Genomic DNA, 12,589 nt, shown 5'->3' on the forward strand with positions numbered 1-12,589 from the left:
AAAACTATACTCTTTTAATTTTCAACTTTTTTGTATAAAATACTCCAAAATATATTCTGTTTTGAAAAATAAAATTACCAATGTTCATACTAAGTAGTTGATTTAATTACAACTCATATATTATGAGACAATAATTCACCAGTCGTCGTAAACACCGTATAAGTACAGTACCAATTGTATTTTTGATTTTTTATCACCTAAGTAAATAAATAGTAGATACCTATGAAAATTAAACACAACGAAGAGACTATATAGTAATCATAAACAGAAGTTTTTAGTACCAAATATGGGAATAAAATATGGACGATTTACCAAAAAAATCGCTCATCAACCCAGGAAAAATGTTAAACAATTACACCAATTATACATTATATTATTCAGGAAAAATAATATAATAGTATCTTCCAAAAAAAAAAACTAACCCTCTTATATAATATTTTATTCCGTAAAATGATATAGCAAAAATCAAAATAGTCCAATCATAGACACTAAAAATTGTATACATACGAAAAACAATATTCTTAGTTTTGTGGGTTGGTACAGGGGTATTGGACCCCCCCACCCCTCAACCAACAACCCAGATATAATATCAGTGTTTTTTTTATATTATTTACACTATAATATAGGGATATTTAAATACTTATTTCAAATATACCAAAAAGAATTGTAACGTGGTCGGGGATGACCCGTTAAATATAAGATATTCAGGGAGGAAATTAGTTCTTTTGAATATATTTTTACCGTAGCTCGGAAGCACGAATGGTATTAGGATCTTAATATTACAAATAAATAACAATTGATCTAAATTATTATTAATAAAAACAAATTTATTATTACTTACAATATACGAACAAAGTAACCAAAAAGGTAGGATTGTACGAAGTTCAGGTGCGCGTGATGAAATCGCGGGGAACTTTCTCTTACATAGCGATATTGGCCGGAGCCTTACAATCATGAAATATATAAGTGGCACCTAAAACGGAAAGGCTTAATATATTATAGTCAGCGCATAATATGTCTACTGTGCATATTATGGTGCTTATTAAATAAACGTAATGATGATACGTTACAGGATATTGAATAAATGTTTTTAATTTTTCAACAATTTAATATGTATAACTAGCTTATAATAAAATCATCCACAGTTATGATTAATATCGATAGTCAGATATATTTCTATTTGCGATGGTCAATTTATTTTTATACTATTGTCTATTGTCGTTGATTATACAAACCATCATCTATTATAAAATACATATAATCAGTGCTATTTTTTCTTCGAAAAGCGACTATTCCTGTTTTTATAAATATTTATATTGGCCCCCCAAAAGTTCACACTAGGACTACGATAGTCGAATACACAAAATTAAAAGTAATAGAGTAAGTACGCGGGCTGAGAATGAAAAGGTTCTATGTCCACTTTTTTCAAAAATTGTTTTTTTGCATACATTTGTTTAATTTTCAATTGTGAATCTTTTTATTCAAAAACGGTGTTTCTACATACAATACTCAGTGGGATACAGAAAATGAAACGGTGCCATGTCATGAAAAATTACTGATTATAGTTGTAGTTCGATAGATATTTTTTATTCTGATAAGTTTACGTAAGTATAAAAAGGTTCTATCGTCATGTTATTCAAAGTTGGTTAGTATTAAAAGGTATTATCAATAATGCATGTCGATGATACAATAAAAATAAAAATTACAATAATATCGTACAGTATTTTTGTAAAACAGGCATAATATAATATAGACTTAATAATATTATTTTATTGTTAAAAATTGAATTTAAAATCTATTTAGTATGTTATCAATTTCAATTGCCACCAATTTATATTTATAATTTTGTTTTAATGTTTTTTTTAAGACGTGTCAACGATGATGTGATATTACTTATTATAGTAACCATAATAACTGTTATAGTATTTGCCGGGTTAAAAATTATAATGTAGTCTCAATCTGCAAAATAAACAAAAATAATAAAATTAGGTAGGTACATTAAGCAATTTAATTATTTATTCGCTCAAATTTTTAATAATTGTTTTCGATTAAACGTTAAAATAATGTAAAAACAAATTTGATCATAAATATTGATGTTGCATGTGTCGATAACTCTGATAAGAAGTAAAATTATTGTATGGAATTACAAAAAAAGAAAAAAGTTCAATGTATATCATATTATAATTTAGTTGGAAAAATGAAAAGGTTCTATACACAAAACTTTTTTTATTCTTATACACTTTTTTTCCAGTTTTTTGGATTTTATAAAATGTGTGGATGTCTCATACTTAATATTAACAATGTATCTGGCGTCCACATCCATCTGGATGTCCCTGAACACCTATAAGTTTGATTGAGTTTAGAGTATTTTATTACATCAGTATTACATAGTATTAGTATTCCATTGCATAATATAATTATTGTTTAACCAGGAATAATATAGTGTGTATCAGTGTAGATGTTAAACGTTTTTAAGTTATTTTGTAAATAAGTAGGTAAAAATGAATACGAGAACGATGAACAACTGGACAGACCCTCACACTATTCGCTACCGCGAGTCGTCGGAGGTGTCACCGACCACGTTGTTCATCCCCCCACCTGTGACACCACGGGCGGGACGGCGATCACGGCATCGCTGGACAACTGGAGAACGAGACTGCAAGGGCGGCGGACTCCGGTCGGCCCGCCAAAAGGACGAACGAACCAGCACGAGTATCCAGAGCGGCGGACTCGGGTCGGCTCGGGAAAACACCAGACACCCACACACAACCTGTAATTGTAACATAAATTTGTTGTCATGTATAAAGAGGGGGGTAAGTCGGGGTATTGTCCCGTCTACCCCCCTCATGTATGTATAAAATGTTGATTATCAATAAACGATGGCGGCGTCGCGGAAGTAATGCGAAAGCTGTTCCCGCGACGCCGTCGGTTCAAACAGAAAAAAAAAAAAAAAGGTAAAAATGAATAGGAAAAAAATTAGTAAAATATGTTCAATAACAGAAGTACCTACCTATAGCGTACCGTGATAAGTATGTTTTCCCATAATGAATAATAATATATTATTAAAATATGACATTATAAATTGTATACATAACTATTAAATCCTGTTTTTCTGAACCTGTGGTATGCGTGAAAACCTCATTGGTGGTACCCAAAATTGGAATTATGATAACATAATATTTGTTAGCAAAGAACAACAATTTAGAACTGTGTAAGAAAACATTAAGAATACCTATATTAAAAGAACATTTAAAATATAGTGAGTAATAACTAACTGTAACTGTACTACAATACTACTTATTGCCATTGAAGGTATGTGAGCACTGAAAAAAGTATTCCTAAATAATTTCAGTACAACAATATGGCTAGTATAAGATAAATGTAGTTAAAAAAATTAAGAAGTACCAATCACAGTTTAATTAGTTGTGTATTCATGCATATTATTTATAATCTTTGTTAGGCTGAAAAACTAAAACTGTGTAATGTGCTCCAATGTTTTTCAGTAACAACAATAAAAACAATAATTATTGCACTCTATAACAGTAAGTGTAGGTACCTATAATATGCAATAATTGAATTTATACGAATGTAAGGTTTCTGTTACACAAATAATTGCGGTTCAAATTATGTTTATAAGTGTTACAAAATAATGTTTAGCTAAATGTGTGTTAAATGTGAGCAGTAAGCAGGTATATTGAGATAATGAAATATGTTTTAAATTTGTTTAAATAGTGAAATAAATAAATTTTAACTTAAAATTAAAACTCTGTGTTGTGTATTGTTCATACATATTTAATATAATCTTGTGTTGGTTAGGTATTACCGTAACAATAACAATAATGACTTACATTTTAAAAATGTATAGCACCCAATAACAGTAAGTTTAAGTACTCATATGCAATAAGTGCATTTATAATAAGTTGAATGTAAGGTTTATGTTACACTAATAAAATCATACATGGTGTGAGTCTTCAATCAAGTACACCTATATTCATCACCATTATGTATTGATATAACACACATCAGTAGTAAATATGTTACACTGTAGTACGAACAAAGTTAGTTGTTGTATAACTAAAGGAAAGAAAGTATGTATTAAAATAATCTTAACATTGCTAACATTAAGACAATATGTGAAATTTTACTCATCCAGTTAACAATGCACAAAAAAAGGAGAGGTTAGTTAAGAGTCTAGTAATACCTACTTTGTGCAGTAGTAATAAAATGTATGTAAGAAAACGTTAAGTGTTCTGTTTAGGTCAATATACCCATATTAAAAGTTGATATATAAGTATAGTTATAAGTTAATCTAGGTATCAAATGTATGAATTTAATCAATGTATGAAAATAAGCTTGGCCCAGTATTTGGAATCTGAAACAGCAGTAACACAATTGAATGTCGTTCAAGTTATTCTACAATTTAATTTACAATTATCTATACAATTATAATATAATAAGTTGAATGAAAGTTTTATGATAAAATAGACATTTACTTTTCAAGAATGTTGTACCGAGCCAGTATAGTATAGTAGTATAGTAGTATCTAAGAGCACAGTGAATTTTAACCGTAGGTTGGATACTACTCATTGTCATTGGCTTAACTTTGATAATTACATACTATGGGATAAACGTAAACAAATGAAATGAAATTAGCACTGCAGAAATTGTAAATGTTGTGAAAATTGATCAAACTTGAAATAATAAAGATATGTGATCCAAATGAGTGTAATATCATGAATTGTGTTATAATATTATGTCATTCACTTGATATTGTGTATTAAACCGTAGCACGTGCCTATTTATAAGGTCTAGAAGTATACTTTTGTGAGGTCATATGTATTATATACAACAAAAACCTTGAATGCCATTGAGTTAAGTTATTAAATTAAGTTAGGTTTGAAATACACAGTAGGTACATCAAACTCACGAGAGTATACAACAGTATTAGTAAGTCCAGTCAGACGGGCATACAGTCATGGTGTACTGCAATGAAATGATATTTATTGAACACACTCACCAAAGAAGGCACTGTCGTGGGCCACAGACGGGCGACGGCGGCGCTGCGCGTTTCCCACAGCGTAGTCGACACTGGGGACGAAATGCCTCGAACACAGCTGAGATGTTTGGTTCACGGGAAAACCTTGGTCCACCACAAATGCCACCCACTCAATACGACGATGTACGGCGATTGGAAATCTAAGAGGCGACACATTATTTATTATAATATATATCGATATGTATTAACGTGTTGTGTGAAATACCTGTGTACGGAAACGTCATCGATGTTGTCCACAACTCTGCATAGCACACAGCGTTTGACCATTTTGAATTTATATATAGTTCATTACAATGGAAATCCCTTGAAACGAATTCATCACTTACCTAAATTAATTTATCAAGTCACAGTAAAAATATGTATTTACATATAAATCCGAGCCCAACTAATAAGTAATAATCATATAATATATGCACTTTATTTTTATCAACAATTTACTTCATTATGTATCTGTTTTTAATTTAGCTTTAAATGTATTTTTATTGTTTTGACAAAGGTTATACTTTTTGAACATAATTAAAAAATATTCCTACCATTGTGAATTTTGTAACATAAAAAATGAAAGTTTCTAAATGTCTAAAAAAAAAATAGGTGTCACATTTTAAAAATTTTTTGTGCCCCCTCGGCCACCAAAGTTTGAACACGCCTATGTACGTTATATTATTGCATTACTTCATATTTACTTGTACCTAAATGTCGAATGTGAAATGGGTAGTTATCAAACATCAACCATTTGATCTTCCTTATCTAAATTTCTTATTAATGTAGTATAATTTGTATTATTTTAATATTGAAATCCACCATAATAAATTAAAACCATTCAATTTGTCTGAACTAACTTTGATGCATTCATGTATAAATAAATTACCTACAGAATATTATATACAGAATTTGTTTTGGAAATTTATATAAATTAACTTTATTAACCATTTCAAATTCTTAACAAGTAATATTTTAACATTTTATAATTTAAAAGATTTTAATCATACTCATAGTCTGTTCAGAATGAGATCGGTACGGGCGGCCAAATAGTGCGCATGGGCGTGTTTTTGTTACGTGGCAGTGCCCGACGCGTCGCCGTAGTGGAGACAACGTCTGACCGCCGCCCGACGAAAACTGGTCGCCGCCGAGAAGCGATCTCATTCTGAACAGACTATAGGTAGGTAATGTTTTTTTTTCAATTCTACACAATAATTACATAGCCGTAATAAAATAAAAAATTTCAATCTCATTAATTGTATTACTTTCTTATGTAAGTACAAGTAATACCTACACTCAATTATTTTTTTATTTAAAAGCCTCAATCTGTTTTTTTTTTGAGGGTCCATACTAGTTTAATGAAATAGTGAATATATTTTATATTTTAGAGTATACCTATCAATTAAAGTTGTATTACAATATTCTAATAATTTAATATTGTTGTATAAATTATGAAATAATTTGATATAAATTGTATTTTATATCAAATATTATAATATCATTAAATTTTATTTATATGTGTGCACAGACTGTACAGTAATGGCTGACTGTATTGGAGTAATGTGTGACAGCATATTCTTAAAGAATCCAATATTAGTGATATCTAAAAACAATTAAAAAAAGGTGGATAAGTGGATGTCGCTCTGCTGTACGGTAGGTTACAAGTGGGTCACTGTAATGGATGGTGTTAAATTTGAATTCAATGATATAATATCATTGTATAAGAAAAACGATTCTGAGCGAAAACGGTCAGTCAGCCTATGATTTTACCAAGTATATTTGATGATATTATTGTGAATAAAGTAATTTATATATAACCTATTTACGTGGAGCCTTGTTTTAAATTTTCAATCCTTAGCCATAAAAGTTAAAAATTTATAAATTTTTAACTACAAAATAATTAATAAATTATAAATTTGATAAATGTTGTCAAAATTTGTACTTTAAATGCTTATAAAAAAAATTGTGCCTATGTATTTTTAATATTTTTCAACTGCTATTAGAACGATATATCAGGAGCCTTATATTAAATTTTCACGCTTTTTTACCCAACAAATAAAAATTTATTGATATTTATAGAAAAAAAAACTAAAAAAATTGAAAACTGACAATGTCCGTAAACAGCTCAAAAAGAGTCAAAATATTTTCAACATTTTATGGTGTATAGAAAATGCTAATATAAACATTCAGTGAAATTTTCAAGTATCTACAGTCATTCGTTTTTTAATTACAATAAAATAAGAAAATTGTTACATGAGAAATCGAGTAAATATCAAATGTTGTAAAAATATAAATTTCAGACGCTCATAAAAATTTAATTTAAGTTTCTTCTAGACATTTTTTTTTTGATAAAGGTAGACAAACTTATGAGTAATCTTATATTACATTTTCAAATCTTAGATTTAAAAAGAAAAATTTTTATGAATTCTCATCAAAATAATTTGCTATTTTTCGTGATTTTTCCGTATTTTGTCAAAATTTGAACTTTAAATGCTTATAATTAAAAACTGTGACTAAGGATTTTTAATTTTTTTCATCTGCCTTTGAAACAATAACCTAGGAGCCTTCTATTAAATTTTCAAGCTTTTTTACTCAACAGATAAAATTTTATTGATATTTATAGAAAAAAAAACTAAAAGAATTTAAAACTGACAATGGCCGTAAACAGCTCAAAAAGAGTCAAAATATTTTGTAAATTTTATGGTGTATAGAAAATGCTAATATAAACATTCAGTCAAAATTTCATGTCCCTACGGTCATTTGTTTTAGAGTTATACCAAAAACCAAAATCGATTTTCTCGAAAACAGATTTTGCGTAAAAATTCCCGTTTTTCCTTAATTTTTCTTTTGTTTTTCACGTCGCTTGTGAAAACTACTGGGAAATTTTTACTTTTGACCCCTCAAAGTACCAACTAGATTCACTTTCCTATCAGAAAAGTTACTATTGAAGAAAATCCAAGCACTTTTACTGTCCTAAAAGGTGATGACAGACACAAAAATAAAAAAAAAAAATTAAAAATTAAAAAATAAAAAAAATAAAAAAAAAAATACACATCATTGTAGAATCAATACATTCATCGCTTCGCTCAGAATCTAAAATTAAAAAAATTACGTTGTAACTTGTATTTTGGATTTTCATTCGATCACTACAAAACTCGAGATTCTAGTCTTTGGTATACAAGGATTCAAAAATGGTTTATGTTCGAAGTACGTACGACCATTATTTCGTCTGTAATCGGAGTAGCAAAAAGTTTAAAAACGCATTACGTGATTATTCGTATAACCAGACGTTTCATTATGGTATACGTCTGTTAAACGTTTTAAGTAATAATTATTTTGAACTTTTTTTTACATTTTATTTTAGTAGGCGTGTATCTCATTATTTATTAATGTAAATCGATAGGTATAGAAGAATAAAATATTAAAACCTATAAAATAATAGGCCAATTCACTCTAATATAATATATTTGAGCCGACAACACAAAATTGGAACGGCTGGATGTACATTTTGAAGTACTAGCTCCTTCAATATTGGTCGTATCGTCTTGAAATCTTCAAGGTTCAACGCAGTGACACCTCTAGATCAAATTTCTGCTCTCAAAAAAGCCGCGTATCGATCTAAAGATTGACAAATTGACAAAACAAAATTACCCACCAATTTTTTTTTTTAATAATTTAAATTTTAAACACGTAATTTACCTCCTTAGTAATGTGTTAAACAACTTTTACCATCTGGGAAATTATGTAGCCATGTAGGTACGATTCTGCTTTGATCCTTGTAGGTTTTATAGGAGTAGGACTTATATTGTACTATTATAGGATTTAGGTTTTCGTTAGATTTTTCAAAACCAAAATTAAAATTCAAGTTTTAGGATAAAAAGTTATTACACGTGTTGGGAATTCTAAATGTGTCTATTCAAAACCATTTTAAAACTAACTGTTTAGGCGATATACGGAGTGTTGTGACTATTTTAGTCCAATACATAATAAAAACAGCTTATAAATTATGCCATATTAACTAGAAATAACAATTCATTTTATTCCATAAACTAATTATAAAATAAATAATAAATATTAAAATTTGTATTGGATATTCTAAGATATTTTAACATTAAGCTTTTGTTTGATATAGTACAAATTACAAATTAGGTTGATTATATTGTATTACAATATTATAATATTTATTAGTAATTATTGAGAAAAAAAGAAAATACATTGGAATATTGTAATTTATTATATTTTGTCCCCGGGCACAGGGCAGTGAGCGATGTAGGTACAGAACTACAGACCTGCATTTGTCATTCAAAATTTATTGTAGACACAGTTATAAACTTATAGTAACAGTCAAATAGATGTATTATAGATATGTCATGTGATATACCGATACAGGTCCATTATACATATTAGTTACCGACAGTGATGGGAAAATGGTCCAACAATGGGCAAACATTGTCTTAAACATTACAGTAAATTACACAATAAACGAATGACAACAATAGTTGATTGATAAATTGGTAATTTTAAGGACATCAAGGGGTCAGTTCTTCTTTTTAGGAAATTGAATTAGGCTCTTATGAGTAATTCAATTTTAAAAATATAATTAAAATAAATAATAACTTACCTAAATAATTAATTAGTACAGTGCAAAATATTTTTTATCAGCCTTTACTAGTGAATATAGTGATACGTAAAATATCTAATAGTTACAGTACCTAATCGTATACCTACCTAGACAAAATAAAATATACATTTATTTAATTTATTTGAAATTTCTGTGGTTTAACGTTTTGATATATTTTCTTACTTACTTTAATAACCATTTTCTAATTAAAATAATATGCTTTACTAATATAACAACTATATGTCTGATGAAACAATAATTCAATAATGTTATCAATTCATGCATAATTATTTTATATCTATCTAAGAATTTGTTTTCGGGTCTCTAGTACCCCACTAACTATTTTACTTTATTACTTTCAACTTTAATTTGATTTTCTGATAACTTAATTGCACTTATACTAAAATATTTTTAAATTGTAATAAGCATATCATTACAGGCAACTGAGTAAAATAAACTTACAAATAACATGGTATCCATAACATTAAATAATTTTTTTATTTAAAATAATAAAATATATACCTACCTACTGTAGGACAATTCATTAGGGATAATGGATAAAACAAATTTAAAACAAGTGATATGCTTTTTTAAGTTTATTAAAATATATTTTAAATTATATTAACAACTCAAGGTAGGTATGTAATCAATATTGCTCATTATGGTACCGCAAGACAAAAATAACAAGGACCTAAATTTAACTTTTCAATTTGGAATTGTTATTCATTTATTTCGGAAGATTTACCTAGGACTAATAAGGTATATAGGGATGGCATAATTTATTGTTTTACTTCAAATTTAAATCGATGCCATCCCAAGTATTTAAAAAGTCATATATCTGCGTTGAAGAAAAATAAAATATAAACAAAGTAAAACTTAAACAATATAGGTACAGCTGGCGAATATCCACCTGCGAAAAAAAATAGTTAGACAAAGTACAGCGTTTGAAAAATATTGGCTTTGATTATAAAAATAGAACAACCAATGAATATTTACAAGGAATAGCAGTTAATTTCCAATATTGCAAAAATAATATTTTACAATTAAAACTAATGTGATATATATATGTGAAAAAAAAAATAATTATAAGAAAAAATATATAAATAATAAGCTAATTACTTAATATTAATAATAATTATAATAGTAATGCAATCAAATAATATAAATTATGTTTCAGAAAATAAACAAGAGAACGTCAAAATAAAATATACGTTAAACCATTAAATTAAAATTATAAACATGGGCGGAAATGCACAAATACCTTTAGATTTTTCATTTACATTACATGCAATCGATTTTATTAAAGAATTAAAGGAAGTATTATTAACTAGTGCGCATATTCAATTAGTACGAAGAAACATAGTATACGTAAGCTGTTTTGAACACCATGTACTAGAAGCAAACAATAGGATGCCCGTAACATTATTAGAAGAAGAATTAAATTTAGTGATGATTCCTTTAACCACTTATCTTCATCCATTTTGTAACCTTACACGTCCGAATAGATCAATTTGTTTAACTATAGGTGCAGTATTAAATCAATTAATTAATAGACGTATAATTACCACCGATTTCTTTTTATAAATAAATCCTTGTAAAAAATAAATAAAATAATAATAAATAAATAAATAAGAATAAATCAAATAAAAATAAATAAATAATAATAAAATTAAAAAAATAATAAAATAAATTATAAATACGTACAAATAGAAAAAAATAATACGTAAAAATAATATTTCATAAGTAATATTAACAGAAATTAGAATAGTAGTAATATTAACGTAACTATCGTAATAAGTAATGAAATTTTAACTATTTCAGAGTATAAGAAGAAACGAAATATAAATACACGTAAAAGTTTAATATATAAAAGATTTTAACAGAAACAACCATGAACGAAAACATACCATTGTCGGCAGAACTACCATTGACACTACAAGCAATAGATTTTTTCAGAGAGCTGAAAAACGAATTATTAAACGGGCAGCACAACAAGTTCGTCCGGGGGATATGATTTGTGTAGGATGTTTCAAGCGACATGTCATAGAGGCTAATAGGAAAATGACTATGCCGTTTACACAACGTGTTTTAAATCAAGCCATGGTACCGGTAACTGCATTTATACACGCAGTAATTAATAACCCTAGGGCGGATAGTTCAATCTGTGTAGAAGTCGGAATGCTTTTAGAGCAACTAATCTCACGACGTATATCCACGGACCATATATTCGAAGAATAAAACATAATAACAACAACACAGGAAAATTAATTATAGTAGTAATATGCAACTATAGTAATAATAATATGCATAAATTTAATATTTTATATATATTCTAGCTCTCAAATCCGTTTTTTCATAATGGATTTCGAATTCACTATGATCAATAGGACCGATATATTTGTATAGACTAGGTAGAAAATATAGGATAAAATAAAAATATATATAGAGATTTTTAGGATAATTTCACGGTGAAGGTAATTACGTAGACTTAACACAATTATATTATTTTAGATTTATCGAAGAATTAAAAAAAATATTAAGCACCGAAGTACATATTTATAACTTAAGGAAAATAAGATGGAATCGGTATGCTTTAACTGGCACATATTAAAAGCAAACAAAAGATTAAACGAACGTTATGATTTCAAAAAATTAAATAAGATAACCAGAAATATTGAACTCTTTATGAATGACCATTGTAACGGAGAATGTAATTAATAGAGAAAACACGAGATCCAAGCTATATACTCGAATATCCTAAGTAAATGAAATTATGTTGACATATATGTGTAACAGTTTATTATATTATTCACATAACTTATCAATTGGTGGAAGATTTATTATAACTAACAAATATTGTATTCAAAAGGGGAAATATAAACTTATATTATATAATAAACTAACATTTTAACACTTCTAATATTATAATTTCA

The 12,589-nt window shown here is 27.7% G+C and overlaps 1 protein-coding gene and 1 pseudogene across 4 annotated transcripts; one reads left to right on the plus strand and one right to left on the minus strand.

Moving 5' to 3' along the window:
- Positions 1-535: 535 nt before the first annotated feature.
- On the minus strand, positions 536-7,031 carry LOC132939758 (uncharacterized). Of its 4 annotated transcripts, none has more exons than XR_009664007.1 (4): positions 5,262-7,031; positions 5,018-5,196; positions 2,541-2,770; positions 536-1,959 (listed from the first exon to the last, which is right to left on the minus strand). XR_009664007.1 is itself a non-coding variant. In XM_061007109.1 (3 exons), the coding sequence occupies exons 1-3, from the start codon at positions 5,321-5,323 to the stop codon at positions 2,625-2,627; spliced, it is 387 nt and encodes a 128-aa protein (XP_060863092.1). In that variant the 5' UTR covers positions 5,324-7,027; the 3' UTR covers positions 1,986-2,624. The 4 variants fall into 4 exon arrangements, 1 of the variants encoding a protein (XP_060863092.1); XR_009664005.1 differs by having other exon boundaries at positions 2,535-2,770; XR_009664006.1 differs by having other exon boundaries at positions 2,599-2,770; positions 5,262-7,026.
- Positions 7,032-11,387: 4,356 nt separating this feature from the next.
- On the plus strand, positions 11,388-11,894 carry LOC132939759 (uncharacterized; annotated as a pseudogene).
- Positions 11,895-12,589: the final 695 nt, after the last annotated feature.

The sequence above is a fragment of the Metopolophium dirhodum genome, chromosome 2 (assembly GCF_019925205.1).
Source record: "Metopolophium dirhodum isolate CAU chromosome 2, ASM1992520v1, whole genome shotgun sequence".
NCBI classification, from domain to species: Eukaryota; Metazoa; Arthropoda; class Insecta; order Hemiptera; family Aphididae; genus Metopolophium; species Metopolophium dirhodum.